Source organism: Salvelinus sp. IW2-2015, linkage group LG7, assembly GCF_002910315.2.
Source record: "Salvelinus sp. IW2-2015 linkage group LG7, ASM291031v2, whole genome shotgun sequence".
NCBI lineage: Eukaryota > Metazoa > Chordata > Actinopteri > Salmoniformes > Salmonidae > Salvelinus > Salvelinus sp. IW2-2015.
The window spans coordinates 26,597,507-26,625,310 of record NC_036847.1 but is presented as its reverse complement, the minus strand read 5'-3'; the positions used below and the strand labels follow the sequence as shown (position 1 = coordinate 26,625,310).

Here is a 27,804-nt window from a genome sequence, read left to right as displayed (position 1 = left end):
TGTTACATGTTGTGTTTATTTTTGTTCAGTATATATGCCAATCTTACCTCAATTACCTCGTAACCTGCACGTTGACTCGTTATGGTACTCTGTGTATATAGCCAGGTTATCGTTAATCGTTGGGTATTGATTATTTATTCCTTGTGCTACTATTTTTCTATTATTTCTCTACTCTTTCTTCTCTGTATTTTGAGAAGGGCCCGTTAGTAAGCATTTAACTGTTAGTCTACACCTGTTGTTTACGAAGCATGTGCAAATACAATTTGAGTTGATCACATCAAATCAGGATATACTGTAAGCCTTTACATTTACATTTACATTTAAGTCATTTAGCTGACGCTCTTATCCAGAGCGACTACAAATTGGAAAGTTCATACATATTCATCCTGGTCCCCCGTGGGGAATGAACCCACAACCCTGGCGTTGCAAGCGCCATCTCTACACTGAGCCACACGGGACCAAGCCTTCCTTGCAAGATGCATAAATGGCCGATCATATAAACACAATCAAGTGTGTGCACATGTATGTGATGTGAAAAGCACGCCTGCATCCTCACAGAGTGATTCGCTGTGCCCTTAAGGAATCACATTTGAAATGTCGACTGTGACACAACGATTGCGTAACCATCTTCTGCTCTACGAAAACATTTATTACCCAATACATTTTTCACAGTGTTTCATTTACACCAAACACTGCCTCCTTGAACAAAATAAAGACAGCTAAATCAGTGTCCTGGTGCTGTCAGTTCTCTAGTCTAACCTGAATCACTATACCCTAATCAAACCTGGTTAAACTTGGTTCAATTTAGAGAGCAGCAACTATGACGTGCATCATTCTAGAGATAATCATTCTAGAAATGTTATTGGATTTTATTAGGATCTCTTTTAGTCCTCATTTGAACTATCTTCCAGAGTCCTTAAACATGAAGATACAATTTATAATATGATCACATTTTCACATATAACACACTGTTACAAACAGACATAATACACTGACATATTGACCAGGTAAATACTCTTAACGGTCTGAAAAGATAGATTGAATCTTCATCTACCATAGTCCGCACAACCTTCCAATTTATTATATTTAAATGGTTTTAAAAGTATAGTTTGAATTAATATATTGTAAGGTTTCTGGTTTGCTCAGATAAATTATTACATTTCTTTATTGCTCTAAATCGACATGTTATTTTGCCTATTTTTCATTTCTGTCTGGATAGATGGTGGACTATCTATTCCTAGTATTTACTCAATGTTTGTCTCTTACAATGGAATACTGTTGTGATATAGTTTGGGCCGTTTTAAATCGTATACATTGTGAAAAATGAGCATGTTTTTTAATTATCTTGTTGATTGATGACCAGCCAAGAGCACTGTGCATGACTGCAACAGAAAGAACCATATCTCCACCTTAAAACAATCCTTGCTGCTTTGTTCTGTTCAATCTGCAGCCTCCTAATTCACATGCTGAATCATTTCCTAGACCACAGAACAGTAGTTCATCTGACTCAATTAATGATTGGGTTGTTTGACCACAGAACAGTAGTTCACTTGACTCCCAATTAACACTTGGGTTGTTTGCTTAAGAATCTTTCAGTAAATATTTAGCTATCCTTCTGATCATGCATGCAGTTTAAGTAGACTATATCCATGAATGTTCATCAAAGCTAAAATATGAATATTATTTATGTTGACCAAGTTAAAAACCTCATGTATTTTGTTGGAAGGCTACATACATTAACCTGAGCTATATGCAACCCTTTCCTTGTCAAGTGGAGATCAATAGAGCATGTATTTCATTATAGTTGAAGTTACTACGACACACAAACTCAGATTTTAACATTGGATTAAAATAGCCAGGGAGTTACTCTAGAATCCATACAGTTGGGATTAAAATAGCCAGGGAGTTACTCTAGAGTCCCGATACAGTTGGATTAAAATAGCCAGGGAGTTACTCTAGAGTCCCGATACAGTTGCCTGTTGAGGTAAAATGTATCCTTCACCAATCAGACTTGTTGATTCAGGCAATGCTTTTCCTTCATGATGGGATACATTTTTTTTCTCCTGTCATTGATCTCCGTGGGGAAGTGATCATTCATTCCAAAATCAGGGTTTCTGATATCTCTGCCCCTGCTCTTTGCCATTTCCTTTTGGTTAAAATATTCAAAACATGCAATAATAGCCCGTGTCCTATTCCCAGAGGCCTTACCCATTCTATGGACTCTGGAGAAAGTGACATTACGCACGACATCAGTGGGCAGTTTCAGTGAGTTGACATAAAGTCTTGAACAGTGTCTGCTGTTGTCATTCTCCGGTATCCTTGAAAAGATTAGATTGTCCCGCATTGATCGACACCGTACATCAAGGAAAGTTTTTTAAAGTTGTTTGTTCTCCCTTTGCACCACCTCCACCTTGCCATGAATAGAGTCTACAGTCCCTTTCAGCTCCATGTTCTTTCCTTAGATCATCAATCTGACATTGGCTGAATTCTAGATGGGCACATAATGCATTGATGTCCTCTCGTAGTATATCCAAGATATCAAGTTCGGCAAGCCTTTCATTGATGGATTTTAACAAGTCAACATCCATATCCGTAAACCTCTCCCCACTCAATTCAATTCGATTCAATTCAAGGCGCTTTATTGGCATGGGAACATATGTTAACATTGCCAAAGCAAGTGAAGTAGATAATATACAAAAGTGAAATAAACAATAAAAATGAACAGTAAACATTACACTCACAGAAGTTCCAAAAGAGTAAAGACATTTCAAATGTCATATTATGTCTATATACAGTGTTGTAACAACGTGCAAATAGTTAAAGTACAAAAGGGAAAATAAATAAACATAAATATGGGTTGTATTTACAATGGTGTTTGTTCTTCACTGGTTGCCCTTTTCTTGTGGCAACAGGTCACAAATCTTGCTGCTGTGATGGCACACTGTGGTATTTCACCCAGTAGATATGGGAGTTTATCAAAATCGGGTTTGTTTTCGAATTCTTTGTGGATCTGTGTAATCTGAGGTAAATACAGTGAGCACCATAATTCATTAGACAGTGACCATTTTTTTGTTATTTTGGTTCTGTACTCTAGCACTTTGAGTTTGAAAGGATACAATGACAATGAGGGTGAAGTGCAGACTGTCAGCTTTAATTTGAGGGGATTTTCATACATATTGGATTAACCGTTTAGAAATGACAGCACCTTTTGTACATGGTCCCCCCCATTTTTGGGAGGGAAAGCGTGGTTCCTGTTAAAAACGCTGGGTAAAACCTGTATGAGCCTGCATGCTAAATGAGATAATCATTGTAGAGATATGGTAAAGGCATGTGTACTCCAACAGAGCTATGATGCCTTTAGCTAGATAACTATTTTGGTGCATATTTTGTACGGCCCATTAACCACATTACATCACAGTGGTGAAGCTTCATTTGCCAAGACACCATTGTCTCATTAGTGAATATAGGCTTGATGAAAGAGTTCTCAAAGAGTTCATATGGTGCTCCTTTAAGGGAGGAATGTTAAGAAAGAATCTAAGTATTAGATTAGAATCATTAGATGTCCTGAGACTTTGTCCGTGACATCACCCATGGACTGGGGTGTATTCATTACGTCTTGCAACGGAAACCAACAGCGCAAGCAAACAGAGAAAAAGGAACGAAACGGGGAGGGACCTACCTGAATTTGTACAATAGAAACTCTTGTTTTCATTGCAAAATGTTTTGCAACAGAATCTGCGTAATGAATGCACCCCTGGTGTATAGGTACAGAACATTGATTTAGCTTCAATTGAATTTGGTTTTCTTTTTCATGACAAATACACAAACAGCCTATTGAAGAGACTGGAACACAATGTTCCCAGCGTGGTCAAGCTCCATTCGAATAATGAGTTCTCTAATGAAAAGCAATAAACAGTGAAGGATTGACGGGAGGATTGTACTGCCTTTCTTTTAGGATGATTTAAAATAGCTCCAACATTGACCTAGATAAAGGAATGCCAGTGACAGTGCACTCAGTCAGATCCCATCAGACCCACTGTGATCAGCTGAGTTTCATAATGGTATCAGCAGCACTGAGCACAGCAGCAGCCATCAACTACTATTCACATACTTAAATAATACAATGTTTTCTCCTCCCTAGAGCTCTCTTTTTGACATGCACAAATATGCATTGTACAATTTGCTGTTACAGTCTGATCTGACAATTTGCTGTTACAGTCTGATCTGACCATTTGTTGTTACCATCTGATCTGACCATTTGTTGTTACCGTCTGATCTGACAATTTGTTGTTACCGTCTGATCTGACAATTTGTTGTTACCGTCTGATCTGACGATTTATTGTTACAGTCTGTTCTGACAATTTGTTGTCACAGTCTGATCTGACTATTTGTTGCCGTTTACCATAAACTACTGCATTTCCAATATAAGCTGTTCAATACTCCATCAAGTCATGACACAAATTAAAAACAATCTATCCCTATTAAAAGTATGTCTCTCCTCACTTCACAAAAGGTCAACTCTCCAAAAAGCAACATAACACAAACATACTCAAGACTATACAAAGTGAAACAATTATTAGTAAAGTAGACTACAAAATAAAACTCAACCCACCAGAGTGTGGTCCAACCTTCCAAATATCTTCATTTTCAAACGTTTTAAATTATCCAAGAGCATTGGACATGTAAATAGGCAAACACAAAAATAAAACAGAAAAAATATCTAATCTAATCAAATGCTCATTGAATAGGCATCTCTGTGGAGTTACAAGTGTCAGTTAAGTCCTATCTGATCTCTGAACACTGAAAAATGCTCGAACCGTCAGAGTCCTGCATCGTGCCTAATTCCACTACGCAGACATGTGGATAAATGCGCGTAGCCAACTGCTTGCTGCTGTGTGAGGCTTTGGATTAGAGCTTATTATCATACAGCTGCCAATTTATTTGCGGCACGTCGAATTTAGACTGAAGTCGCTCTTGACCCAGAGACTGGCAGAGTGTTAAAGTAACACCAGAATCCACGCTGCGCTGTTTGGACACTTTTACAACTCCTCAAACCTCGGACCCCGTGCACGTTCTGCAGAACGGGAAAACCAATTGGCAACCAGTTCAGTTAATCAAGCAATCACCACTAAGAAGCTATGAGCCTATTTGCCATGTAGCCGAACAAAGAATAAACAACCTAAATGCAAGCCACTATAGAACAGCTGTCAGTAGCAGCACATTTACATTTAGCCTAGCCTACACAATTATGCACGTATACATTTCCAGTTGCCATCAATAATACAAATCCTTACCATAAACATGTAGATGCCCTTTGAGTAAGCTCACACATGTTATGAAGAAGGGAAGCAAATATTTTCTGCTCTATGATATTAGGTTACTCATACTGTTACAAGGCCCTTCATTACTAATGATCTGGTAGAAGAAATGACTAGCAGTGAATCATCTTTTTTTCCCAACGCAGTCAGCTAGCCTACCATGTTCAAAACAAACAGACATCAAATAGCTTACAACACATTTACTTTAGACTACTTTAACTAACTTATTTACTGTTAGAGCTTTGTTTTGTCCCCTAACCTGGGCACCCTAAACTTAGCCTATATGAGCAGATTGTCATCAGGATGCTGGCCAGCAGCAGGGAAGTTTTGCCAGAGGAGGACTGGGAGCTGTGGAATGTGAAAGGACATCACAGCAGCAGCCTGTGAGATAGTCAAACACAGACTCATGTATATTCATGGCTCTGGTCAGACCCATTCCAACAATTATTAATGGGATCAGATAACTCCAAATTAATCTTACTATTTACACGTGCAATCCCATTTGTGTTTTATTTGATAAGTAAATTATTGAAATTAGACTATATTTAATTCCATCAATTGCACAATTAGAAAGTATGTTGCAATCCATGCTGGTGAAAACTGTGAATTCCAGAAGCCATGTTCCTCAGAGAGAAGAGGCCATAGGCTACTGAGTACAGAGCTGTGAGGGGTTAACCATGAGGTTTTGCTCTGATTCTTAGAAGTTGTAGAACAATTCTAGAACATATTTATTTCACTTTGAGAGGGAACACCTCATCGTAGCAGTTTTCAGTATCAACGCCCTGGGTCAGAGCCATGCTACATGGGTCAGAGCCATGCTACATGTGTCAGAGCCATGCTATATGGGTCAGAGCCATGCTACATGGGTCAGAGCCATGCTANGAGCCATGCTACATGGGTCAGAGCCATGCTACATGTGTCAGAGCCATGCTATATGGGTCAGAGCCATGCTACATGGGTCAGAGCCATGCTACATGGGTCAGAGCCATGCTATATGGGTCTCAGACACTCTGCAGGCTTTCATCTGGACAGAGAGCAAGGCCCATTATTGACGTATTCTGCCATTACCCCTCCCTTGGATATTGGATAGAGACAGACTGCTTGACTGAAATGTTGAGTGGGCAAGATATTAAAATCATCATTCTCATCATGAGCACTATCTCAGTATCCCTTAGTTAGGAATCTGTTATGTTCCCTTTTCACAAAAACAATATTCCTATCTCTCTGAAATGTCAACGGAGCACTGAGCGTATACCAAGCTTTTTATTTTCAAAATCTTTCAAATTGAATTCAGCTCGTGTCATGCTAATGTAGCTTTTTGCGACCCGCGGAAACAACTTTTAGGACGACCACCACCAAATGTCCATTCCTCAAACATTACGAGAAACCTGCACCGTTATGTCAACCGAGCTCGGTGGTTATTATCAGATGTATTAGGTTACGAAATCTGACTTTTTGGATATAATGTTGATGTGTCAGAGAAAAACCCCACTGAATGATTCAGAACATGAAGAATCATATGTGTCTTGGTACAATGTATTTTATAATATAAGGAAGTGAAATTCCCTCACCAAAGCGCGTTTTCACCCACTGTGGGTGGACACCCGAGACTACACTAAACTAGACTAAACAGACTGGGAAGGAACATTCTGATTCATCACCCACCTGGTGAAGGGATACATGGCTGCACCTCACTCTCTGCCAAATGGACCCTGGCCAGGACAGGACAGTTGGTGGCACTGATTAGCCAGTGTGTCTGCAGCGACATACTACACCCCTATTGTCTGCAACCAGCCAGAATCTTCTTGTCCCATTATGCCTGAGGTGTCATCTGCCATTAATTAGCCTTACCAGCCTTAGCCCCACCCACAACACAACAGCCTGCCTGTCCTAATCCTGAACCCACTTGGTTCATTTAGCTCTCCCTACTCTGTTGCCATGGGAAACAGTTACCATGGAACCGAGCCCATCTGAGTTATCAGACACAGCAGAACACTGGAGAAATATAACTCCCACATTCTCATTCCCCTAACCACCCATTATAAATCAGTCCTGCAAAAAGCTGATAATGCGTGTGATAGCTTAAAATATATATTACATTTTATATCTGAAATCTGAATATTCAAGTGTTGAAAATTAATTAGGCCTATTTATTTTTTGTGACCAAAATGTTATTTTGTATTTAGCCTAATTCAATAACAAGCTGATGCTACAGGAACAGTAGCCTCAAATTATGTGATTGTACGGTAGTAGTGTAGAGCCAGAGTGATGCATGGTGGTTACAAACTACACAGGCAAACTTGGCCAGGACAGAGTTCCTCCATTAAAACCAGTGTTAAAAATGAATAAAACCTCTCAGGGGCTTGACATGTACAGGCTTTCTCTGCTCTGTGTACCAGAGAGGTCATACCGGTGTACATGTCACACAGTGGCAGCACTTTATTCTCCTCTCTGCTTGTACTATGTCAGGGGGGCCCAATTATCTCATGTATGTTTACACAAGGGTTATTTCTCATGTTCAAATGTGACAAGGACAAACAAACCCCTGAGATTTCACATTTTCGGAGCGGAGTATGACTTTAGCAAGAGAACACAGAAAATGTAGGCTAGACTGCTGCCCGTTGTTGAAGACCTCTGCTGATTTATCAAATGTTTTAGCTGAGATATAATATGATGCTTGAAGTGGTGTGATAAGAAACACATTTCCCAATACTATGAGATTGAGAACCAATATCCGGTCTGATCTGCACTTGCAGAATAAGTCCATCAATAAGATTCAACCTTTCTTTGCCTCAGGGAATCTACAAAACACACAGAGAACCATTCAGCAAAAAACTTCTGAACAAAAGAGAACAGAACCAGAGCGACCCACTTCAGAACAAACTATATGCTATACTATCTGATGCTATGCCTATAGCAGTCATACAAAGCTCTGTGGTTCTGATTGCTTCATATACAATACTCAGTGTGCTGTAGTAGGTGTCTGCAGCCCCACACACTAGAGCTTAAGATAACTTCAAAGAGGTTGGCTAACGTAATGGCACATCTGAGCTGTTCTGTGCTGTACGTCTGCGTGTGTCTCTCACAGGAAGCAGGCAACAGACATGTGAAGTATAACATGTACTCACCTGCATGAGGGTCTGGGAGAGCAGATTGCAGCATTGTTGGAGAAACAGAGAGAGAGAGAGAGAGAGAGAGAGAGAGAGAGAGAGAGAGAGAAGGCAGTGTTATAACATGCAAGAGGGCATTGCAGACCAATTGGGGCGGGGGGGGGGGGGGGGGGGGGGGGGGGGGGGGGGGGGGGGGGGGGGGGGGGGGGGTGATAATACAATAATTTCCATGCTTCATTGTACCTCAGATTATAATCCTACTTATTGGCCTACAACATCTCATCATCTGACTCTGGAAGCCAGTAACCACATTCCATCCACAGTTTTTATGCAAGTAAAGTCCTACTGTATAAAAATACATCTCGACAGCTGTGATGGAAACAGGAAGTTTCAGTACAATTTATAAATGGCGACAGATCATTTGTTTGTTCGACATGGTGGGATCTTTTGGTGTCGGTAAAATGAATTATGTGAGAAATGGCGGTGGAAACGTATTATTGATATAATAACCATGATATGGAAGTAAACTTGGAGTCACACGATGACATGGTGTGTGGTCCTCCCACTATGACTCAGGAAACCATGCAGTTTAAATTAGGCTACAGATTAAATGAATTATGATCATTCCAATAAATGTTGAGGGTCTTGTTCTGGTGACATGATGATCGATGCTTGACTGCCATTTGACAACTAGAAATATTCTCACTCTTATCCATAATCTCATCATGTAGACTATCCACATAGCCTACCTGCACTGTTTCTGCAAACTGTTGGCTGGAACGCATGTACCAAAACCAGAGTTGGCACATTTGCTATTTAACGCAACAATTATCGGTGTTGAAAAAGGCGATGGGCACAAATTGAACATTTGATTTTTATTCGGTACATGAAAAAGTACATTTTGTGTCCACTACCTCAGTTTGGTGGAAACATACCACTGATTTTTAGAATATTCACATGAAAATCTAGATGTAAACCTAGCTACTATCTCTGATATTTGAGCTCTTCTTTAAAACGTGCCTACATTTTACCTGTGATCAGATGCTGACATAATTTTCACAGGCATCAAACTAACACAAACTACCACTTGCCAGTGGAATGTGTTGGTTTGATGCTTGTGTTTAGAAGCACTGGTCTTCAGGGCATAAACAGATCAATAACTGCTGGGCCCACATCCATTCTGCACTCTCCTGTTTGTCTGTCTGCAGACTGCGGGCAGTGGCCTGGTGTGAGTGGGGTTTCCAGGGCTGCTTGCCTGGTGGTCTGCAGGCGGATGGACAGATGGCTACTGATCCTTCCTGAGGTAAATTAGTATTGCTCCTGGGGCTCTGGACCCTGAGACTGGACCCTATAGTGTCTCATTCATATGGAGATCATGAGGAACTCAGGAAGTCCCAGTCAACAGGCCAGGGATTATACATTCACAACCAGGACAGGACTAGCCTGGTCCCAGATCTGTTTGGGATGTCTTTCCTACGGTCATTGTTGTAGGAGTTGGCAGGACAGCACAAACAGACAGGACAGACAGGACAGACAGGACAGACAGGACAGACAGGACAGCACAAACAGACAGGACAGACAGGACAGACAGGACAGCACAAACAGACAGGACAGACAGGACAGANCAGACAGGACAGACAGGACAGACAGGACAGCACAAACAGACAGGACAGACAGGACAGACAGGACAGCACAAACAGACAGGACAGACAGGACAGACTTCCTGAGTGTTGAGGAACTATTGCCTTATGTGTTTGTTTGCCACATTTGACATGTTATGAAATGGAAAGTTCTTAATAAGAGCTCAACTAAAATTACGCTCTCGAAATCAATTTTATTTAGATTTTTCCTCAAATGTACCTGTCTGTTTGCTGTCAGTTTCACAGAAAACTGACAGCAAACTGACAGCAAACAGACAGGTACATTTGTCAGTAAATATAGCATTGCACAGGGGACCTGCATCTGAGACCAAAATGATCTGTGAAAACACTAAAATAACATCAGAGACTATGACAGAGAGAACACACATTTCAATTGTCAGCATTTTACTGGATTTAAAAAACACAGTTAGGGCCACAAATCCCAATGATTAGCTAGCCTAGCATATACCAAAAGTGCTGAGCATTGTTATTTACAGTAGACACAACTGGGATTATTAGCCTCTTAAAGCACTTCATTCCACCTGATTTAACAGTTTAAATCAATGACCGGCCTTTCTGAGGCAGACTAATCAAAACGCTCACCAGTCTCCTTCCTAATCCCCCAGTCATAGCAGAAGACAGTCAGAGCCAGGTGGTGGACTCACTGGACTGGAGGGAGCTCTGACGTGTAATGTGTGCCCTAAAACACAGCCAAACTCCCAGCCCAACCCCAGTACAGACATGGCCAACTCACAGAAGACTAGCCTAGACCTAGTCCCCTACACCTCTTCCATCATTATCAAGCCATACATGTATGGTGCATGGCAACGATAGAGGAGTCATGGCTATGGCACATACAGTATGGCAGTGTTTCCCCAATCCAGTTCTCCAGTACCCCCAACAGCACACATTTTTGTAGTATCCCCAAATAAACTCACCTGATTCAACTCATGTAGGGCTTGATGATTAGTTGACAAATTGAATCAGGTGTGCTTATCTGAGGCTACAACAGAATTGTGTGCTTTTGGGGGTACTGAAGGACGGAGTTGGGAGCCACTGCAGTATGGAACCAGAGGGGTATACTATAAATTAGGATCAATGAGTTAGCAAACAGAAATAACTACTGATCTTCTGGTTCGTCATAAAAGCGAAACTTAGATGTGTGTTCTTGCTTGTTGAATCAATTAGATCGTGCCCATTTCAAGCTTATTTTTTGGCTAACGCCTTGATCCTGTTTTTTAGTATACCCTACAGGCTAGCAAAGTCAGTCCCAGACCCAGACCTCGCCAACTTCCAGAGGAAAGGGAGAAACGTGAAATAGCTGCTTGCTTACCCTCTGCTGTATGGTGGCGTGCTTGTGTTCCATATCCCTCTTCTCCATGGCCGAGTCAATCACCAACTGATCCAACTGGAAACAAGATTAAAAAAACACACTCAGATGAGGTTGGTCACATAGCTGAGATGTGTGAGTAGAGAAGAGCTTAAGCCAAGGAATATCCATGGAAGCGCATCATTTTAAGCATGGGCAATTCCAACATAGCAGTCAGATTGATTCAAGAGTGATGCTCAGCAATTGACTACAGCACTTTGAACTACCAGAGCCCAAACGCAATGACGTGTGAGAGGTCAATGTTGTGTAATGAAGCACTGACTCAGGTCTGTTTCACTATTTAGCATACTGTACATGTATTCCACCTGACAGGATACTATGCTGCTGAAGTCTTTCACTAACACTGTATCTGCTACGTCGACCACCCAGCACATTCAGGGATCTTTTAACAGATAACGTCAGAAGTTTCCCACAGTCAAATCAGAAGGCTAATGCACTGTTATGTAAACAGACAGCACAGCAGCGGACAGAGCATCCATTGGTGATGCAACTCTGCCTGGGTCGATATTTCCAATCAGAACCAATCTAATACCAATCAGGACGCAGGGCTTAGGGGCTAACAGCACAGCAGTAGGCTGTCTGCGGCTCTGGATGAGGATGGTGAGGGAGGTGGTGAAGCTCACCTCAGCAGCCAGCTTCTTCATGTAGGGGTCAATCTCATCCAGCAGGTTGTAGCCCTGCTGAAAGAGGGAGTACTGGGCATGCATGAAGGACAGCATCTGCAGGGGACAGACAGACAGACAGGAGAATATAAGCAATACATTATTGGTGTGTTTTTAAAAACAACAAAACACTCACTCTACAGCACTGTACTCTATAGTGATGGATCGGACGTTAAGGGCACTTACAGCATCTAGGATCTCAAACTTCTTCTTGGCTTGAAGGACGTTGATCTGCAAGAGGGGAAGAGGTGAGTAACAGTCTTATCTGATACTACTGTGCATTGAAACATCTCCCTCTTGTGGACAATAGATACACCTCACTGTTGTCAGTATAGTGACCAACAATATACGACATTTGTGTCCTTCAGTCCTGCCTGTCTCTCAGTTTGTTGTATGTTATGAACTAAAAATCAACATGATACTGTGATGCTCTATATATGAACTAATCATGGTCATCATGTTGGCATTTTAGGGATAAAACAAAGAATTCAGAAATTCAGCTCATTGGCTATCTTAAAGAACGATGTAAACCTAAATGAGATATTGCGCTACATTTGAGAGGTCTCTAGAATAAATCTTCAGACACACCCGTGACCTTCTCTGCCTTCAGCCACTTTCAATTAAAACCAAACAGGGTCACACAGACACACACACACTCCAGATTAGAGCAGAGAGGACGTTAGTGCCGGCAGACACAATACATACTGCACACAGAGGAAGCTACAGCGATCACACCACATCAGTCACTCTGTTCCCAGAGGCAAATTGAGTAACTGTCCGGAAACAGAGGAGGCAACATGTGGGCATGCCAAGCTATAACCATGCTGAGATATTCTATATTCTATATTCTATTCTATTCTAGACCTACAGGATCCAAAGGGATCTATCTGAGTCCATGTATGACTCTGGTTATGTTGCCTGTCTCACCTGAAGTACGTAGTCGAGGGCCAGGTGTCTGAAGCACTTCCTGGTGATGCTGAGTGTTCCGGTGGCCTCCTCCACCTCGTGGGGCTTGTTCCTGGGAGCCTGGGCGTTCTTCACCTGGGCTATCTCCATGTCCTCACGCATGCGGTCAAATTGCTTCTTGGTCTCCTTGAACTTACGGACATCCCTGAGAATGAGAAATTGGGGATGACAGTGAGATTGGGTTTAACAAGGGACACTTCATGTGATTCCTTTAGTTGTACCTGACCAGATAACAGGGGTAAGTGGAACACATGGTTGGGAATGACAATACTGTTTGTGGTTGACAGATTCACCAAGGAGAATGAAGTTTGTTAGATACGCGTGTTCCTTATTCTCCCTTCCAGTTCACCCCAGCTTTACCTGGGAGGTTAAGACAGAAACCGGACCAGGGCCATAACCCCTGACCTTTCCCAGGTAAAAGGCCCTGAGACTGGGGATAGTCTGTCTGCTTCATTTACATTTACATTTAAGTCATTTAGCAGACGCTCTTATCCAGAGCTGCTTCACACCTATGATGTTGTCCACCAACACCATAAATCAGAAAAGCTTCCAGGCCAAACAAGGAGACGTTGGATGTGTGAGAAATGGTCTCAAGCTACATAGTTATTTAGGAGAGACAGCATGAGACAACATTGTTTTAAACTTACTCTTTCACAAAATTGTGCAGCTGCTGCTTCACAGATCTCTGGGCTTGATCGAACAGAATCTGAAACACAAAAGGAGCTTCCATTAGCATGTGTTGGTCACAAATGTGGAGTTAGAGGTTTTGAGCATGTATGTAACTTATTTTGTGCCCACAAATGTAGATCCTGAGAGGTTTCTGATTTTACAGTGCTGTTGATCATCCTTCAGTAACATACAATCTCAACCAACAGGGGGCGATACAGGACTGGATTTATAACATGAATTCTCAAATTAATTCAATGCAAATACAAATTGAGATCACCCTTTCCACACATACAAGTATTGTGAGACGAATAACACACGTGCTGACAAACACACTCACATACACTACACCACAAATCCTCTCTTTCATTCAAAATCCCCCTTTTCCTCTCTTATTCTAAGGACATTCACAGTGATTGCTGTTTTTCATTTTTACAATCATAATAGTTTATATAATCACAATTCAGCTTTCACATCAATACATGCCATGCTGCGGCTGCAGTAAAATAGGTTACTGGGGCAGGCAGGGAGGGAGGGAGGGAGGGAGGGAGGGAGGGAGGGAGGGAGGGGAGGAGGGAGGAGAGCGAGAGAGGGAAAGGGAGGGGAGGAAAAGAGCGAGAGAGGGGAAGGGAGGGGAGGAAAAGAGCGAGAGAGGGAAAGGGAACGAAGAGAGGGAGGGAAGGGAGCGAGAGAGGGAGGGGAGGAAGGGAGCGAGAGATGGAGGGGAGGAAGGGAAGCGAGAGAGGGAGGGAGGAAGGGAGGGAGGGAGCGAGAGAGGGAGTGGAGTAAGAGAGAGTGAGCGAGGGGAGGGGAGGAAGGGAGCGAGAGAGGGAGGGGAGGGATCGAGAGAGGGAGGGGAGGAAGGGAGCGAGAGAGGGAGGGAGGAAGGGAGCAAAAGAGGGAGGGGAGGAAGGGAGCGAGAGAGGGAGTGGAGGAACAGAGAGAGAGGGGAGGGGAGGAAGGGAGCGAGGGGGGAGGGGAGGAAGGGAGCGAGAGTGGGAGTGGAGGAAGAGAGAGAGGGGAGGGGAGAGAGAGGGGAAGGTCGCAAGAGGGAGCGGGAGGGGAGGAAGGGCGCCGAGAGGGAGAGAGAGGGGAGGAAGGGACCGGGAGAGGAAAAGGGAGGGGAGGAAGGGCGCGAGAGAGGGAAAGGGAGGGGAGGAAGAGAGCGAGAGAGGGAAAGGGAGGGGAGGAAGAGAGCGAGAGAGTGAAGAGAGGCTTTGGGTACAAATATGACGGCACTACTGAATCTTTACCACAGCTACAGAACAGTACATTGTGAAGAGAGCAAATTGTTATTTTCTGGCTTTGCCCATAACACAATTGAATTTGATGTCCGTGTTTAGCGATTAGCAGGGTTAGGTCAGAGGTAGGGTGGATGGTGGCCCATCCTCTCTCTGATTGAGGGACAGAGTGATTGGCAGCTGGGAGATTGACTGTGTACGGATTAGAAAGCAGATTTGGGATGAATTTTAGGAGACCATGTAAAGTGGGTTGACCAAAGTAAACCCTCCTTAACCACATACAGTAATTATGGCACATGATTTGAACACAGCATTAAGTGATCTTGGTACACGGAAAATAACATACCTGTGGATCAACATACAATTACAATGACGTCACAAGATAACCTTATTAAGACTTTAAGACCACATACGTCAGCATGGCAAACCTAACACCACCATGAGCCATGTCATTTTGATCAATTAAGACCAGAAGCTGTAACCACAGAGTACTGATGTAAATCACAAGGTATTTACACTGTTTTATTACTCTATAAACTTCACTGGGTCCAAATAAGGCAAGAGAGAGAGAAGGAGAAAGAGAGAGAAGAGTGAGAGAAACAGATAGCGAGAGAGAGTGAGATAACGAGAGAGAGAGAGCAGAGAACGAAGGAGAGAAAGAGGTAGAGAGACAGAGAGAGGAGTGCAACAGACAGTCCTTCCTGTTGGAAGTGTAGTGTGTTTCTCCCATGCGGTCAAGATCTAGCGCCCCACTTGATTAGCAAACGAAGGAATTCCTTTTTTTTTTTTTTACACGAGAGTCTGCCTCATCCAACCAGCCATAAATATGCTAATCAGAGAGTTAGGCTTCTGCTTTTTATGCTTCTGGCCCTTCTAAAGGTTTGTAGGATCGCTCTCAAATGAAGCGGTGTCTTAGGAGAAGGGTGCCGACCACCCTTTGTCACTGTAAATCAGCAGAGTTTGGCAAGGCAGAGGGAAAACACTAAACAGCAACATCTCTCTCTCTCTCTCTGTCGCTGTGTGTGGGCGATTGTTCTGCTTTGTCTCATCTAAGATAATAAGCCACAAAACAGCAAGTGAGAATTGAAATCTTGTGCAACCAAGAAATCTCCCAGACACGTGGATAATTAAAATCCTATCAACAAGGCCTGTAGGGCCTGGACATAAACACTACTGGTTGACAGAGTGGACACCCTCATGGGATGTCCATCTGACATGTTGATGGATAGCCTGGGGGAGGATTGAAGTGGCTGCTTGCTCTGCGTCAGTAACCCACAGAGTTTTAACTAGAGAGGTCTGTAGTTAACATGCCTCCAGGTTGCTCACTGTGTGTGTGTGTGTGCATGTGTGTGTGTGTAGACTGGACACAGAAAAGTGCTGAGGGGTTTCCTAGCCCAGCCTGGCTCAGCTCAGCGGTAGGGTTGTGTTGTGCAGCCTGGGGCATTCCTGGGCTGCTTTGCGGCAACAGCAGCCTGTGGTGACAGCAGCCTGTGGTGACAGCAGCCTGTGGTGACAGCGGTCTGTGTGTAGCTGCATTGTGGTGACAGCAGTCTGTGTGTAGCTGCATTGTGGTGACAGCAGTCTGTGTGTAGCTGCTTTGTGGTGACAACAGCCTGTGGTGACAGCAGCCTGTGGTGACAACAGCCTATGTGTAGCTGCTTTGTGGTGACAGCAACCTGAGGTGACAGCAGCCTGTGTGTAGCTGCTTTGTGGTGACAGCAGCCTGTGTGTGTGGAGGCAGAGCGGCTGGAGATAAATTGTCTTAATTAGGCCAAGATGACACAGGTGCTCCCTGTATGAGGAAAGAGAGAGAGACTGTCGCCTGCCAACTGGGGAGAGGTTCACTGATCCATCTACCAAGACAGAAACAGGGGTGGTGGATAGAGTTTCTATGGACTAGAAGAACAGGGAAATGTAAAACACATATCCTGTATGTCCTGACAGTAGACATCTAACACCAGTGTATACACAATAAGATCACAACAGCACTTAGCATAGGCATGTTGGGACAGCGGGATATTTGTTCCAATCATATACGGTCAAATATCTTCCACCCACTCTGTCTGCACCAAGCAATCCGACCCCTACTGTACTTAGCTAGCTTAATCTATTTTGCAGTGAAATGCTGTATAAACTAGAGGTTGACCGATTAATCGACATGGCCGATTAATTCGGGATGATTTCAAGTTTTCATAAGAATCATAACAAACCACCTGTTATGCGAGTGCAGCAAGGAGCCAAGGTAAATTGCTAGCTAGCATTAAACTTACCTTATAAAAAAACAATCAATCTTCACATAATCACTAGTTAACTACACATAGTTGATGATATTACAAGGTTAACTAGCCTGCATTGCATATAATTAATGCGGTGCATGTTAATTTATCATCGAATCACAGCCTACTTTGCCAAATGGGTGGTGATTTAACAAAAGTCCAATAGTTGCACGAATGTACCTAACCATAAACATCAATGCCTTTCTTAAAATCAATACACAGAAGTATATTTTTTTAAACCTGCATATTATTAACAATAAAATTAATGTTAACAGGCAATATTAACTAGGGAAATTGTGTCACTTCTCTTGCGGTCATTGCACGCAGAGTCACGGTATATGCAACAGTTTGGGCCACCTGGCTCATTGTGAACTAATTGCCAGAATTTTACATAATTATGACATAACATTGAAGGTTGTGCAATGAACAGGAATATTTAGACGTATGGATGCCACCCGTTAGATAAAATACGGAACAGTTTTCACAGTATTCACTGAAAGAATAAAAGTTTTTTCGAAATGATAGTTTCATATAATGACCAAACGCTCGTATTTCTGTGTGTTTATTATATAATAATTAAGTCTATGATTTGATATTTGATAGAGCAGTCTGACTGAGCGGTGGTAGGCAGCAGCAGGCTCGTAAGCATTCATTCAAACAGCACTTTCCTGCGTTTTGCCAGCAGCTCTTCGCAATGCTTGAAGCACAGCGCTGTTTATGACTTCAAGCCTATCAACTCCCGAGATTAGGCTGGCAATACTATAGTGCCTATAAGAACATCCAATAGTCAAAGGTATATGACATACAAATGGTATAGAGAAAATAGTCCTATAGATTCCTATAATAACTACAACCTAAAACTTCTTAACTGGGAATATTGAAGACTCATGTTAAAAGGAACCACCAGCTTTCATATGTTCTCATGTTCTGAGCAAGGAACTTAAACGTTAGCTTTTTTACATGACCATATTGCACTTTTACTTTCTTCTCCAACACTGTGTTTTTGCATTATTTAAACCAAATTGAACATGTTTCATTATTTATTTGAGACTAAATTATTTATTTATCTATTATATTAAGTAAAAATAAAGTGTTCATTCAGTATTGTTGTGAATTGTCATTATTACAAATATATATATTACGTAGAAATCCCATCTAAATGTAGCAGAACCCCCCCCCCCTGGACCAGGATCCAGAGAATCCCTCCTGGCTGGTCCTTACAGGGAACGTGAAGGGGATGGAATGCTTTGTCTACAGCTTCCAGCTTCACAGCTCTGGATGGTCACATTTGCTGTACCCCTGCTGATTATCCAGGGAATGGCAATAAGCCCCCACTTCCCACAGTCTCTTTCCCAGCCTCTCCCCCAGCCTCTCCCCCCAGTCTCTCCTCCACTCTCTCCCAGTCTTTCCCCCAAGTCTCTCTCCCACTCTCTCCCCTCCAAACTCCTCCCCAACCTCTCCCTCTGCAGTCTCTCCTCCACTACCCCCGTCTCACCCCCAGTCTCCCCCCAGTCTTTCCCCCCAGTCTGTTTCCCCCCAGTCGTGCCTCACTCTCTCCCCCCAGTCTCTCCTCCACTCTCTCTCCCCCAGTCTGCCCCACCAGTCTCCACTTCAGTCCTGTCGATGTTAATGAGACTTTTCTATAGTACACGATCAGCTTCCTGTAGTCCACGATCAGGTTGAAAAGTGGTGGAATTGACCTTCAAGAACGTGTGCTGATTGGCAGATGGTCATAGTTACATGACCACAGAGTCAGGACAAGCATCAAATAACCGAGAAAAAGAGACATTGAATGATTTGTGAATGAAATGTGCTGCATGTTGAATCATTTAAAGACAGGTCAGACTGACCCCCCAGGTTTCGTTAAAGGGAATAGGAGACCCTCGCGAGGCCTATATGCCTGTCCATGTTAGCATTTCAAGATGTGATGAAATCACTGTGCTCAGTGCTGCCTGGACCCTATGGACATACAGTATCTGGACTGGAGTATGTGGGACAGTTTGAGGAAGAGAGAGGGGGGGGGGGGGGGAGAAAGACACAAGAGACTTACCATGTGGTAGTTGACTATTTCCTGGAGGCTCTCCCCACACTTCTCCAGGCACTCCTGCAAGGAAAACAAGATACAATAGCTTCAGAATATTGTATTACAGCATTTTAACAAGATTAGAGACAGAGAGATCCAGTTCACTTTGCTAATGCTGCCATGCCAAGTCCAAGAGCCACAATAAAACATTACAAGAGTGCAAATGTTGATTAATTTTATTTATGAAAGTAGCTAATTTACATACACAAATAGTCAAATTAAGTTTAAATTGGTCAATTTTACTGGTTGACACTAACATTTTGAGTAAAAAATTGGATTTTATTCCCCCATATTGTATAACATTAAGAGAACAACACTAAGGGAAACATCACTGGAGGCCAGGCTCTTTTATATTTTTACAATGAAAAATTACAAATAAGAGCAGCATTGATCCTCAGAATTAGACATAAGGGTAAACCCATTGGGGAGCCAAGCACTAGCAGTCCTTCATGTTGGTGGACAATCAGCTCTTAGGGAGAAAGTACTGGAGACGCTGGTCCTGAAAGCCTGGCCAAGACGTACTGTAGTAAGTCCCCACTCCAGGCCTGATTCCTCCTCTGACACTGACTAATCCATTAGTAGAGTATTCAGGTTAACAGACAGACTTACTCAGGCATGCGGTCAGAAAGCAGGAAAGCACCAACCACTCCCAAGACTAAGCATTAAGTAGAGCTAAGCCCATGACATTCAACCAAATGTTTTATAAACTCAGCAAAAAAAGAAACGTCCCTTTTTCAGGACCCTGTCTTTCAAAGATAATTCGTAAAAATCCAAATAACTTCACAGATCTTCATTGTAAAGGGTTTAAACACTGTTTCCCAAGGTTGTTCAATGAACAATAAACAATTAATGAACATGCACCTGTGGAACGGTTATTAAGACACTAACAGCTTACAGATGGTAGGCAATTAAGGTCACAGTTACGAAAACTTAGGACACTAAAGAGGCCATTCTACTGACTCTGGAAAAACACCAAAAGAAAGATGCCCAGGGTCCCTGCTCATTTTCATGAACGTGCCTTAGGCATGCTGCAAGGAGTCATGAGGACTGCAGATGTGGCCAGGGCAATAAATTGCTATGTCCGTACTGTGATACGCTTAAGACAGTGCTACAGGGAGACAGGACGGACAGCTGATCGTCCTCTCAGTGGCAGACCACGTGTAACAACACCTGCACAGGATCGATACATCCGAACATCACACCTGCAGGACAGGTACAGGATGGCCTCAATCCCATTGAGCACAACTGGGACCTGTTGGAACGGAGGGTGAGGGCTAGGGCCATTCCCCCCAGAAATGTCCGGAAACTTGCAGGTGCCTGGTGGAAGAGTGGGGTAACATCTCACAGCAAGAACTGGCAAATCTGGTGCAGTCCATGAGGAGGAGATGCACTGTAGTACTTAATACAGCTGGTGGCCACACCAGATACTGACTGTTACTTTTGATTTTGACCCCTCCTTTGTTCAGGGACACATTATTCAATTTCTGTTAGTCACATGTCTGTGGAACTTGTTCAGTTTATGTCTCAGTTGTTGAATCTTGTTATGATCATACAAATATTTACACGTTATATTTTCTGAAAATAAACGCAGTTGACAGTGAGAGGACGTTTCTTTGTTTGCTGAGTTTAGTAGTATGTACATAGGGAGACAAGTTATGTGATGAGCCTTAAATATCCAGATAACATAGATGTACCGGTATGTGTAGTATGTGATTGATATTCAGTCAGTGTGTACAATAACAAGGTTATGAGGCTGTAACCTAACCAATAGATGAGTGTTGAATAGACTTGAAATTAGACTTTATTCTGGATCCAACTGAACCTCACCGAGATCATCTCATCCTTCTTGCATTGTTGGGACAGGTCCCGGATCCCATTCACAAAGAGTTTGTTGGCACTGACATACGCCTTCCCTGCCTCGATCATCCCACTGCATAGCTTCACCAGCTAGGGGAGGAGAGAAGAGAGAGAAAGACAGAGAGAATGAGTGTGTGTGTGGGAGTAGGTAGAGGAAAGTAGGGTCTGTATACAGAGCATCAAATTATATATCTCGCTACATACAAGTCGATTCCATTCTTAAATACTGTGTACAGTAGAGGGACTTTTTCTGGCTTGTAAATGGACTGGTGAGATAAAAACCTTGAATGGGCCATCCATGTGATTATATCACTGAGATGCTCTTGTAGCATACCATGTTGGTTTTAGACCCCTCCAGGATCATACTGTATCACCCATGGTAATGTGTGGTGTAGTGGAGGACATTCTCACATGTTAACCTGTGACATAAGAATGCAACTAAACACGCATGTCACTACTGAGGGGGAAATGTGGTCCAGGACTGGGGAATTAAAACCAGAGTGTTTAACTGTGAAGACTTGTTGGTTATAACCACAAAGATAAATCTATCAACTCATGTATCTACTGTATGGTTTAGCATAGGCCAGGATCTACTGTAGCTGCCAAAATACTCTTCCAATCCACACACTGACGAATACACAGAAAGATCACAAGTCACATTACTACACCGAACAAAAATATAAACGCAACATGCAACAATTTCAAAGATTTACAGTTCGTATAAGGAAATCAGTCAATTGAAATAAATTCATTAGGCCCTAATCTATGGATTTCACATGACTGGGAATACAGATATGCATCTGTTGGTCACAGATAAGGTTAAAAAAAAACTGTCAGTATCTGGTATTGTCACACCCTGATCCGTTTCACCTGTCCTTGTGCTTGTCGTCACCCATCTTCCCCATTATCCCCTGGGTATTTATACCTGTGTTTTCTGTCTGTCTGTGCCAGTTCGTCTTGTTTGCCAAGTCAACCAGCGGTTTTCTCTCAGCTTCTGGTTTTTCCCCCTGTCTCTCTTTCTCTCATCCTCCTGGTTTTGACCCTTGTCTGTACTGACTCTGAGCCCGCCTGCCTGACCACTCTGCCTGCCCCTGACTCTGAGCCCGCCTGCCTGACCACTCTGCCTTGGATCTCGTCACGGTATCTCTGTGCATTCAAATTGCCATCGATAAAATGCAATGTGTTTCATTGTCCGTAGCTTATGCCTGCCCATACCAATACCCCCCCGCCACCATGGTGTACGGTAATGCCCTTGTATTGTGATAGTACACTAGTGGTTTGACAGTCATGTTGGTGTACGGTAATGCCCTTTGTTATTGTGATAGTACACTAGTGGTTTGACAGTCATGTTGGTGTACAGTAATGCCCTTTGTATTGTGATAGTACACTAGTGGTTTGGGCTTCTGGTGAGGTTAACATTGTTGAGGCAAATTCAAACCCATATCAGTAACTTGGATATAACACTTGATATATGGTTCTCACGTATGTTTATTACTCAACAGTTAATACCAGAAGATGTAAGCTACAGTATGTATGAACTATATTCAATTCAATTCAATTTCAATTCAATTGACTTTATTGACATGGCAAGTTATTATTACTTACATTGTCAAAGTATACACTATCGAAAAATGTAAATAAAATATATATTGTATATATATACACAAATATATATATATTTATATATAAATAAATGGTGGGACTAACAGTAATAATAATAGTAGTAGTGGACATGGGATTACCATTAATAACAGCTACAACAACAACAATATTAATCAGAACAACAATACATTAAAGCAACAGTAGTAGACCAGTGTCAACATGACTGAGAAGACACATGACCTGGTACGAAAGACAAACAAAACTAAGCTAAATGGGAAATATTATCAACATTACTTTGCATTTTTCACTGGCTGTCCCTCAGGCTGTGGCAGGAGGAACATATTTGGCTGCCAAAACTGCACATTTTGGCTTTTCACCCAACAAATATTTGATTTTTCTTCATCTTTTATAGTTTCAAATTCTTTGTATTGAATTATATTTGGAAAGAAATATGCTCTTAGGTCTGAGTATTTGTCACAGTGTAGTAGGAAATGCACTTCTGTCTCTACCTCTCCCGTGAGCAGAGTGAGCACAGCCTGTCCTCCCTGGCAGCCAGGTTTGTCTGTGACGACCGGTCTCTATAGCCAGACTGTGCTCACTGAGTCGTACCTAGTCAATGTTTTCCTCAGTTTTCTATCAGTCACAGTGGTCAGATAGTCTGCCACCATGTACTGTCTGTTTAGAGCCAAATAAAATCCCTCTCCGAGCTGGGCATCTCCGGCGCGGCCCATGCTTGGATTGCGTCCTACCTGACAGGTCGCTCCTACCAGGTGGCGTGGCGAGAATCTGTCTCCGCACCACGTGCTCTCACCACTGGTGTCCCCAGGGCTCTGTTCTAGGCCCTCTCTATTCTCGCTATACACCAAGTCACTTGGCGGTTTAGAGCGACTTAGAGCGACGGGTTTAGAGCGACGGTTTAGAGTTTAGAGCGACGTCCTTGAGAGTCTTGGCAAGGATGGGGACTGTCTCCCTGTACAGGTGAACATGGTCATAGAGACAGTCCAGATCGAGGGTGGGATGGTGGGCCAGGTGTACATTGGGTCGCAGGGCACAGTCCCGGGATAGGCTGGCATTTATTCTTTGGATTGTGGCAGGGTGGAAAGCCCTCCTCGTAGAAGGGTTGACACTATGATTCTTGAGTTGGGGAAGATTGCGGAGGCCTTCTCAATCACTCCCCGTAGTGAAGTCGCCACCCTCTCCTGCTGAGCACGCAGGTCGTTGCTTCCGGTATGTTATGATTATGTGGCTTGGCGACCCGAGATGGTTCTTATCAAGCAGCTCCATGGCACTTTGCGTTGTTGCCACCACACCTTTCTCGTTTGTGTCTAGGGAAAGTTTCTTCTCCTGAAATACTTCCCATTTGAGTCCATTAACAGGACGATGTCAGCCAGTTTGTTTCTTCTGGACTGGGAGGGCAGAGGGGGGGCTGGTGGGTGTTGGAGCTGGGGTGTGGGCTTGGTCTGTGGTGGTGCCACTGTCAGTGGGAGGCTTCTGTGGTTGGGAGGAGGGTGCAGCAGCCAGGCTGGGAAGTCTGGCTGTTGAGTGGCTCTCTGCTGTGTGAGGTCCAGGTCATAGGGTGTGATCTATCTGCTCCTGCAGCCTGTCCTCTGCTCTCTTTTCTCTCCTTCAGCCCTCTCTTAGTGCGTCAGCTCCTTATTGCTGCTCTGCCTGTCTTTTTGAGCTCTCTCACCTCCTTTGGTTAGATCAGCACAGCTCTCTCTTGAGTCCGTCTCTCTCTTGCTGAACCTCTTTCAGCTTGTTTGCAAGGCTGCTGTCCCTGCTCTGTCCTCACCTTGTTAAGGAGCTCCTCTAAGGTGTGTTGTCTGGTTCTGTTTGCTCACGCTCTCCTGAGCAGGACCACCTCCCCCTCCAGTTTGTGAACTCATCCTCATGGCAGCCATGTGTGAGAGGGCTGAGCCTGCTCTGCACTGAGGGGTCGCTCTCCTCTGGGCGTGGTCCTCCACTATGGTGAAAGAGAGGTGCTGGATGTGCCTTTTTGGTGGGAGGGTAGGGTGAGGGTGGAGTTTGTTTGTGGGAGGGCATGTCACTGGTGGTGTCCTTCTCTCTCTCCGCTCTCTCCTTAATGGTCTGAAAGCTGTTTTCAAACAGCCTATGTTACCTTGCACCATGACAGTCCAGTCTTGTAGAGGTTGATTGTTATCATGGTCTGTCAGGGTCGTCTGTCTCTTTGATTTCAGCTTCCACCCCATTAGATTCCCTCTTTCTTTATGCATGGGTAGTCGAAGAGCAGACTGCGAGCCCATGCATTTGGCTTGTCATGAGGAAGAATGAGATTATCTCACGTCACCGTTTTTGAGAGGTCTGCAAAAAAGGTTTCTGGCCTCTTCCTTACTGTAGTTTCTGTTTGAAGCTTTCCTCATGTGTCATTTTTTGACCTTTTTGGGTAGAGAATGGATTCTCTGCGCTGAGGGGGAGTGGGGACATGGTGCAGTCGCTCTGTGCTACTACGCTACTGCTGCGCTGTTCTGCTGCCCCCTTGCCATGGCAACCGATTTGTTCGTCTGCTGTTCGCGCTACTTTCAAAAAACAGCAAATATCAGTGAAAAATCCTCACACAAAAGACTGAAGATATGTTTACAGTTAGTTCCGTCCCTTTTGTTTTACTCACTCAGTTTGGTCGTTTGATGTAGTGTTTATTACTGACCTTGCTAGTTTTGTTCTACGCTCGTTTCTTATGGCTAGCTTGTTTAAGTCTGCTGGCTGGGTCTTTGTGTGTACTAGCTAGCTAAGACTTCACAAAACTTCTTACTTGAGGCGCCAAAGTTACTTTTTTTCTATTCTGAATGTATAGAGTTGTTTTGTTCATCACTTCTTGTCTGGAATTCTTCTTCGATTAGAGTGTTTATCTCATTCTAAAAACCAAAAAAATCAAATATTCAGGAGCTCATGTTGAGCATGACTTCTCCTCTCTCTCTCTATATGCTAACACCATATCATGACACCTGACGAGCCAAATACCTTATACCCTCACATACTGTCAAACAGAAACATTCTGCACTTTTCCCCGTCATTGCCTCATTTGGCAGCCCACTGCAGGATACCACAGTGATTGTTTAGTGAAGCAGCACAGACGTACCTCCCTTGAACCATATAATTCCAAGGTTCAAAAAACGGAACAGATGGACTCGTGACATCATGAGCAAACTAACACAAGCATCAGGGCTCCCTTCGTTAGAGAGATTAAACCCAAAAGCATCAGGCCTCCCTCGTGAGGAAGCATGAACCCAAAGCATCAGGCTCCCCTCGGTGAGAGGATGACCCAAAGCATCAGGCTTCCTCGTTTAGAGAATAACCCAAAGCATCATCAGCCTCCTCGTTTAGAACATAAACACAAAAGCATCAAGGCTCCCTTTCGTTTACGAGAATAACCCAAATGCAATCAGGGCTCCCCATCGTTTAGAGAATAACAAAAAGCATCAGGCTCCCTCGTTTAGAGAATAACCCAAAGCAATCAGGCTCCCTCGTTTAGAGAATAACCCAAAGCATCAGGTCCCTCGTTTAGGAGAATAACACAAAGCATCAGCTTTCCCTCGTTTAGAGAATAACACAAACCATCAGGCTCCCTCCGTTTAGAGAATAACCCAAACCATCAGGCTCCCTCGTTTAGAAATACCACAAAACCCATCAGGCTCCCTCATTTAGAGAATAATAGCCTTCCCTCAGAAATCACCCAAAGCATCAGGGCCCTCCCCTCGTTGAGAGATAACCCAAAGCATACAGGCTCCCTCGTTAGAGGATAAACCCCAAAGCACACAAAGGCTCCCTCCGTTAGAGAATAACCAAAGCATCAGGCGCTCCCTCGTTAGAGGATAACCCAAAGATCGGGCTCCCTCGTTTAGAGGAATAACCCAAAGCATCCGCTCCCCTCGTTAGAGAATACAATATCTCTGAGAATAACCCAAAGCACAGGCTCCTCTTAGAGAATAACCGCAAGCATCAGGCTCCCTCGTTAGAGGAATAACCCAAAAGCATCAGGCCCCTCGTTAGAGAATAAACCCAAAGCATCAGGCCCCCGTTAGAGAATAACCCAAGCAATCAGGCTCCCTCGTTTAGAGAATAACCCAAAGCATCAGGCCCCTCGTTAGAGAATAACCAAAGCATCAGGCTCTCCTCTTAGAGAATTAACCCAAAGCATCAGGCCTTCCCTCGTTAGAGAATAACCCAAAGCATCAGGCTTCCCTCGTTAGAGAATAACCCAAAGCATCAGGCTCCCTCGTTAGAGAAAACCCAAAAGCATCAAGGCTCCCTCGTTAGAGAATAACCCAAAGCATCAGGCTCCCTCGTTAGAGAATAACCCAAAGCATCAGCTCCCTCGTTAGAGTTATAACCCAAAGCATCAGGCTCCTCTAGTTAGAGAATAACCCCACAAGCATCAGGCTCCCTCGTAGAGAATAACCAAAGCCATCAGGCTCCTCTCGTTAGAGAATAACCCAAAGCAATTCAGGCTTTCCCTCGTTTAGAGGGTAACCCATGCTTTTGAAAAGCCAGTCTAATGCATCCCTAATGCGTCAGTCTTCTTCCCTGTTTCCCCCGCCCCGCGACGTCACGTTTTAGTCCACACAACCTGTTACTGCTGAAACATTAAGCAAGTCAACTGAGTGAGATGATGCTTTCCTTTTAGTTGCACCCAGTAATCAGTGGTTAACAAAGACAATTCTTACAACAAGCATACAGTGTTATACAGATGGTGTGGAAATGTACAATAGTAGGATCTCCAACTAGTCTAGCTGTTCCTACTCAGGTTGTTCCTAGATTTGGAGGGCCTTTGCATGCCATTTGTTTAATCAGTGTGTGTGTGTGTGTGTGCGTTTTGTGGTGATGTGTGTGGTGTGTGTGTGTGTGGTGTGTGTGTGTGTTGTGTGTGTCGTGTGTGTGTGTGTGGTTGTGTGTGTGTGTGTGGTGTGGGTGTGTGTGTGTGTGTGTGTTGTGTGGTTCATGTAAGTTATCTGAAGCACTCTAGGCAAGTAGTTGG

At 43.5% G+C, this 27,804-nt stretch overlaps 1 protein-coding gene across 1 annotated transcript in view; it reads right to left on the bottom strand.

Moving 5' to 3' along the window:
- The window catches only part of LOC111966730 (arf-GAP with coiled-coil, ANK repeat and PH domain-containing protein 3-like), a 91,492-nt gene that overhangs the window by 14,189 nt on the left and 49,499 nt on the right, over positions 1-27,804 (bottom strand). The window contains exons 3-10 of the mRNA XM_023991616.1: positions 21,180-21,299; positions 19,320-19,373; positions 13,734-13,792; positions 13,048-13,231; positions 12,307-12,351; positions 12,082-12,177; positions 11,402-11,476; positions 8,447-8,458 (exon numbers count right to left, since the gene is read on the bottom strand). Of these exons, the coding sequence (XP_023847384.1) occupies positions 8,447-8,458; positions 11,402-11,476; positions 12,082-12,177; positions 12,307-12,351; positions 13,048-13,231; positions 13,734-13,792; positions 19,320-19,373; positions 21,180-21,299 (645 nt within the window). The remainder of the gene's footprint in view (positions 1-8,446; positions 8,459-11,401; positions 11,477-12,081; positions 12,178-12,306; positions 12,352-13,047; positions 13,232-13,733; positions 13,793-19,319; positions 19,374-21,179; positions 21,300-27,804) is intronic.